The sequence below is a fragment of the Chiloscyllium punctatum genome, chromosome 26 (assembly GCF_047496795.1).
Source record: "Chiloscyllium punctatum isolate Juve2018m chromosome 26, sChiPun1.3, whole genome shotgun sequence".
Taxonomy (NCBI): Eukaryota; Metazoa; Chordata; class Chondrichthyes; order Orectolobiformes; family Hemiscylliidae; genus Chiloscyllium; species Chiloscyllium punctatum.
In genome coordinates, this window is record NC_092764.1 from 80,267,452 (window position 1) to 80,274,230 (window position 6,779).

At 40.7% G+C, this 6,779-nt stretch overlaps 1 protein-coding gene across 6 annotated transcripts in view; it reads left to right on the forward strand.

Annotated features, from left to right (window-relative positions):
• The window catches only part of hsf4 (heat shock transcription factor 4), a 68,972-nt gene extending 62,617 nt beyond the window's left edge, over positions 1–6,355 (forward strand). For all 6 annotated transcript variants that reach the window (XM_072547786.1, XM_072547787.1, XM_072547791.1 and 3 more), the window contains 2 exons: positions 1,687–1,765; positions 5,554–6,355. In XM_072547786.1, the coding sequence (XP_072403887.1) occupies positions 1,687–1,765; positions 5,554–5,717 (243 nt within the window). In that variant the 3' untranslated portion in view covers positions 5,718–6,355. The remainder of the gene's footprint in view (positions 1–1,686; positions 1,766–5,553) is intronic.
• Positions 6,356–6,779: the final 424 nt, after the last annotated feature.

The following is a 6,779-nucleotide window of genomic DNA, read 5'->3' on the forward strand; positions in this document are numbered from 1 at the left end:
AAAGTAGACAAGTATTCTGAACTTGGGAAATCTGTAAACCAGGCGGTATATGAATGTCAAGATTCCTTTTGTGAGCAGCAGTTGTATTTTCATAACCTTTTTATGGTTAGAATCTTTTATGGTTCGTTTATCTGGTATATCCGGTTTTTATTAAATCAATCCAATGACCTTCTCTGATGGACCTTTAATGTGTGATTGCTGAGATTGGTCCCAAAGCTCAGTGACCACTAGGGAATCATAGAATGTCTGTAACCTTAAAGGAGGCCATTCAGCCCACTATGTCCCTGCTATTCTCTGTGATTGCAACACAGTTAATCCCACTCTGTTGTTTCCCCTAGAGTCTTGCAATATTTTCTTTTTAAAAAATGCTGCTTATTCAATTAATTCTTGAAGCCCAATATTCAATCTGCCTTTACCACACTCTCAGACGATCTATTCCATATCTGAACCAGTTCTGTGTAAAATCATTTTCCTCGTGTTGCCATTTGCTCTTTTGCCATAAACTTCAAATCTGTATCAACTCTTTCTGCAAAAGAGAATAATTTCTCTTGCTATTCTTTTCATCTTTTCGTAGAAAGAGAATCTCCAGTTTTGTTAACAACCTGTCCACTGTAACTGAGCTCCCACAATTCTGGAACCGTTCTGATTTGAGCTTTCTGAAAAGCATCCTCATCCTTAAAATGTTGTGCTCAGAAGTGACATAATACTGCACTTGAGATGGAAGGAGGGTTTAGTGGTTTCGATCTAACTTCCTTGCATTGTTACCCTCCACCTCTGTTACCAAAATTCAGGATGCTGGACAGCATACAGGATACACCTTGCACCAGTGATACAACAGTGAAGGATCACTCAACAAACATACATGCTGACACTTGAATCCATGAATTAGCTTCTAATGGAACTTTAGCTGGCCTGGAACTGGCTAACAATTTGATGTTTAAAAATACCAAACAGGAGCACAATATTATATACAGGACCTGAACAGGGCTTGTTTTAATAGCTTGTCAGGGCATTTATAAGATAACAGACAACCCGTCCTCACTTCTTCAAGGATGAGAAAGATTACGTTACTGATTAAATATTGAAGCATTCTCTACATTTAAAACAATCTTGGAATAATATGACACAATGGAAATCCCATGCTGACTCTTTGAAAGAGCAATCTGGGTTGATTCACTTCACTTCTCATTCCCCATTGCTCTGCAAATCTTTGCTTTGCAGGATGAATGAAATTAAATGTATTTGCCCGTTAAGGTATAAAAAACCATGCTTGGAGGAGATTACAAAATAGAGACATTAGCCCCCACTTCTGGGTTTTTTGTTAAGCATCCATTTTTCAGAGTTTTTCACTTTTGTAGTCTGCGAAAAAAGGAAGCCACCTCTATGATGTTCGATCTTAAAATAACAAGGAATGGGATTGCCCTTCACAGCTTCTATCGTGTCCACTGACAGAGAATGTTTGTTTCCCTAACACTGCTGGCATGGTTCGATGGATGGTATTGGCATTGCAATTAATGCCAGGCTACTGCCCTCTGATACAAGAATTGGTTAACCAGTTGCAAAACATGGCACTTACCTCTCGTAAGATTCAATAATCATATTGTCGTTTGCTTAACAGGTGCCGTGCATCCTTCCCAAGTGGGAAACCATCTTTCTGATTTTTGTCTGTTCCTTGTAATTTCCCAGATTCAGAAACTCATTGTGGATCCAGAGCTGAGGCCGACTGAACCGTCCGACAAAGCCCTGGAAACTGGGGAAAGCTCAGGTAAATCAGCAATTCCTTTAAACCCTGAGTACAGCCACTTGAGAAAATAAACAGGCTTAAGTCTAGAATTCTCTTCTCATCACCATTAACTAACCTCCAGATTTAATATGTGGCAACATGGTCAAGAGCTGTCAATTTTAGAATGCAAACATCAAATATTATCAAGCAAGAACTTTGCAAGAGCTACAGTCATAGAGTGATAGAGTTGTACAGTATGGAAATAGACCCTTCAGTCCAAATCATCCAAGCTGACCAGATATCCTAAATTAATCTAATTCCATTTGCCAGCACTTGGCCCATATCCCTCTAAACCCTTTCTATTTGTAAACCTATCCAGATGCCCTTTAAATGTTGTAATTGTACCAGCTTACTCCACTTTCTCTGTCAGCTCATTTCATACACGCACCACCCTTTGCATGAAAAAGTTGCTCCTTCGGTCCTTTTTAAAACTTCCATGCAATCTGGGCTATGTTAGGATTAAAAATAAAGCACTTAAATATTTGACAACCGGGTCTTCTTGGGAATTTTGCCTCTTTTCACATGAACAGAAAGACTGCTCTGAAAGAGCAATGTGTGAGGAAGCTAAGACTGTCCTTGGGCTTCTTTCCCTTTTTTGATCTCCTGCCAGAGCAGCATCATTGTCACTGTGGCTGCTGCAGTCTTCCTCTTTAAAGTAATAAAATTATTGGAAGAATATTAGGGCCTGTGATCACAAGAATTGGGGAATCGAGCAGGTAGCTGTTTATAACTTAGAAGATCATTCAGTATTTGAACCAGTCAGGTTAGCAGATTCAAGTCTCACTACAAGGTAGATACAGGCAGATGTTGGAGTAAAATGGAGTTTCATTTCTTATTAAAAGACATTTTTTTCTGAATTCTCTATTGGATTTCTTGTTAACTATCTTTCTAATGCTGTCCTCAACTGAACATTCTGTCGAAATTAATTCTGTTGAAACCTTTCTTAATTCTAAAGATCTTTGTTAGGTCACCCCTCAACCTTCTGACTTTGAGATAAGAGTCCCAGCGGGCATATCTTTTCCTGATATGTGTGTTTGTACATTTCTGGTAGCATTCTTGGAAATATTCTCTGCCCCTATAAATTATATTATCCTGTTTAGAGATACTATGATACCCTTCTGGAGGAGGTGGGATTTGAACCCCTGTTTTATGATTCATGGGTAGGAACACTACCACTGCACCGCAACCTCCAATACCCCGACATCCTTGTTAAATTATGGTGAATTGACTACAAGCCATGCTTTCGGTCATAGGCTAAACAACAACATTTGACACTGTGTGATCATAACTGCAACATTTTTCAGTTTTCTCCCCCCTCAGCTGAAGCCTGGTACTTAGTTTATGTTTTTTTTTGTTGCAAGCTTACTAACCTATGGTACAATGTTTAGTCATTGGTGAATTTGTCTTTATTCTTTGAACCCACCTAAGCTCTCATTTTCCAAATAATAAGTGATGTTCCTCTTCTTCCTGCCAAAGTGTACTACATTATTTGCCTGTTCTGTAAATGTATTATTGCAGCTTTCCTATTACCACCCCTACCCCCTTCAAATTTGTATTGTCCGCATATCCAAAAGTTTTGATTCTAAATTGTTAGTGTAAATTTTTAACAGAAATAAAATCAAAGTGCTGGGGAAACTCAGCAGGTCTTGGCAGCATCTGTGGAGAGAATCAGAATTAATGTTTCCAGCCCAGTAGGAGTCCTCTTCAGAACTGATGGGGGTTCTTGCTCCAGGGGGAGATAGGAGCACATGTCTGAGAAGAGGCACTCAGTATCGATTAGGCCAGACCACAACAGCACCACATCTATCAGCAGATTTAATCATAAAGTCAGGGTTCGACTTGAGAGAACAAAGTGCAGCAAGTTCGAAGGGAGAGACTGGTTAGAGAGGCTGAGGAGAGCAGAGAATGTAAGGTGGTCAACGTCACATCAAAAGTTGTCGAAGAGATGGAATGTAGGTCAGACAGGTGAAGGGAGAGTTGAGAAAGAGAAGGAAGTATCCATGAAGCAGGAAGAGGACTCCTGTCCAAATAATTGGGTACAGAGGCAAAGGCATTGAAGAAGATTTCAATGTCTTGTGCCTGGAATTCACTGAGGTGGGTTTGTGATGGAATAAAACAGAGTTCTTTGCTCAGCACTGATCATTCAGCAGAGAGAGCAAGGTCCAAGGATGCACTGAATATATGACAAGAAGTGGGATTACATGGAGTCAGAGGGACTCTGAATAACGGTCCTTTATTTACACACACCATTTTCTGCCTGGAAGCCAATGTGGAAAGAGATCATTTAGCCCATTGAGTCTGCACTGGCCCTCCAAAGAGCATTCACCCAGCTCCAGTTTATGCCTGTAACCAGTCCTAGCCTGCACATTCCTGATCACTACAGGGCAATTTTTGGCATGGCCAATCCATCTAACCTGCACATCTTTGGACTGTGGGAGGAAATCCACACAAACACGGGGAGAACATACAAATTCCACACAGGCAGTTACCTAAGTCTAGAATCGAACCTAACTAGCTGGTGTTGTGAAGCAGCAATGCTAACCACTGTGCTTCCCCATGTTGTCTGACCATATTCATCTTATGGAGTACCTTCTCAAAAGCCTTTTAAAACCATTACCATTGTCTACTCCCTGCTACCACTTTAAACAATTCAATAAGGTTGGTCAAGCAAGATTTTTGTGAAATCCATGCTATTACATCTCTCACTTCAATATTCTCTCTCTCGCTGCTGATGTTAAACTGACTGGTCTATAATTCACTTCTTAAGTAAAGATTTTTTTAGATTTCTACCCAGCCATCTTGCATTACACATTTTCTGATGGATTGTTATATTTGTATGGTAATTCATCTACTATCTGTTCTGTAGATTCTTTTAAAATGGGGAGGGTGTAATCCATCTGGACCAGGGATTTATCCTCTTTAAGTGTTGTTTGTTTGATGGATTCCTATTTTTAATTTTCAAGTGCACATATTTTATTAACTTGTAATTTAATGTTATGTCCAGCTTTAGGCTGGAATCTTACTCAGACGTTGGGGGAGCTAACAATGCGCTGCAAAGTTGGGGTTTCCTGTCAGCCAGTCACCTGACCCATGGCCAGTGAAGCAAACAAATGATAGCCCTAAAAACTGCTGACCCTTTAAATAATTGCCACGTGTGCCCCAGGGACAGCATATCTGAAGAAAGGAGGGTGGAGGCAGCTCAGCAGTGCCACCAGCTGAAGTGGCTGCTGCCAGTACTACACTTGCTATGAAACATGTCACTGGGGAGTGTCCAAATAGGAGAGTTCCCCTACATGTACACAGCCACCCCACACTTTCAGTCTACAGGGGAGGCTGGCAGAGTTGATGTGGTGGTTCCCATATATAATGGAAGGCCCATCTGTTATTGGTAAAATGCCATGGGATGAGGCCTTCGATTGCAATCAGCCTCTCGGTGGGAAGGAACTTCCTTCGCTTTTTTTGGGCCATTGACGTAGCAGCAGAGAGATGATCGATCCCATATCCCTGACTTTCCTTCCCATTTTACAGAGACCCACACCTCCAAACCCATTCCTAGGGGACTAGTAAAATCCAGCCCAGTTTGAGACAGGTTCCTTCTTTGTAGTACTCCATCATTTGGATGTGAAGTTAAGCAATGTCTCCACATGTTAACTTAAAAATCGAGGTGTTCCCCACTCTCCTCCAGTTACTGGTGGCCAGTTATATGGTGGTTGTTTAGGATTGTGTAAAAATGGTTGGTGAAACTCTGATCTCTTTGCAATTATTCCTAGGGAAGCCACAGCTTCAGCAAGCTTCACAGGATTTTCTTCCAGAGCCACATCTTCCAATGAATCATGAACTCTCCAGCCTAGACCACGATACGGCCCTTTATGAGTTCACTGAGGATACGGGTACATATTTCTCAGATACTAATGTGGGGCAGGAGGAATTCTGAGAAAAACTGGACCCAAGCAACAAGTCACAACAAGGTAGAGCCATATGCCTTGGCTGTGGCATTTACACGTAAAAGGTAAAGTGAACCTTTTAGAGAATCCTGAGAATTATGGGTTCCTGCTCACCTGCCGATTCTACTGACATTGCCTGAAGGAAACCATTTCTCTTCTTTGTCACTTTCTCCCCCTTGTTCTTCTGCCTTAATCGGTCATATTGAGAAGGCTGGAGGTGATGAATTCTTGCACTTCGACAGGCTGGTTAAGTCAGTTCAGCCAGGAAGTGAAGTGGGAGCACTGGTGTACGAAGAATCCTCTGCAGAGAGGAAATTAGCCTGTGATGGCTTTGTGCAACAGCACAGAGATCTCGTCCACAACTACTTTTTGCCTTGTGTGTAATTTGATCTTTTAAGGTTCTGTTCAGAATGTTTGTGTTATACATCTATGGCCAAAGACAGTAATAATTTTATATGTGTATAATATAGCACACTACACTACAAACATGCAGTTTTCTTTTCCAATCTATATACCTTGCATTGGGCTTGATAGGGTTGGGTTTGATGTATTGATACTGCACTTGAAGTATTTTTGATCAAGCTATTGTGATAAATCTTTACACATTCAATAAAAAAGTTGAAGCAGATTTTTATTATGTGGAATGAAACCCGTGTTTCACAGATGTGTAAGCAATCTCAGTATGAAGTGGTGGTCAAAGCTGAATCCTCATTGCATTTAGAATGTACTTGGATATATGCCTTAAATGTCAACTCTGAACCAAAAAACTAGAAAGTGAGACTAGGCTGTCTAGGCAGACACACAGGTAACCTCCTTTTAGGCCATATGTTTTCTATTTTTCAAAAAGAAAGCAGATTTGATTCTCAGCAAAAGATTATTCTGGTCTCTGAGATAAGCTAGGATATGCATGTGGAGATGAAGTGTGCATTGGCACTTATGCTGCAAAGAAATTCAAGAACAGCTTCTTCCCTGCCTTTATTAGACTGATAACTTCAAATATTGTTGATCTTGCTTCATGCACCTCCTGTTACAATGTAATGTGCATGCCTCAC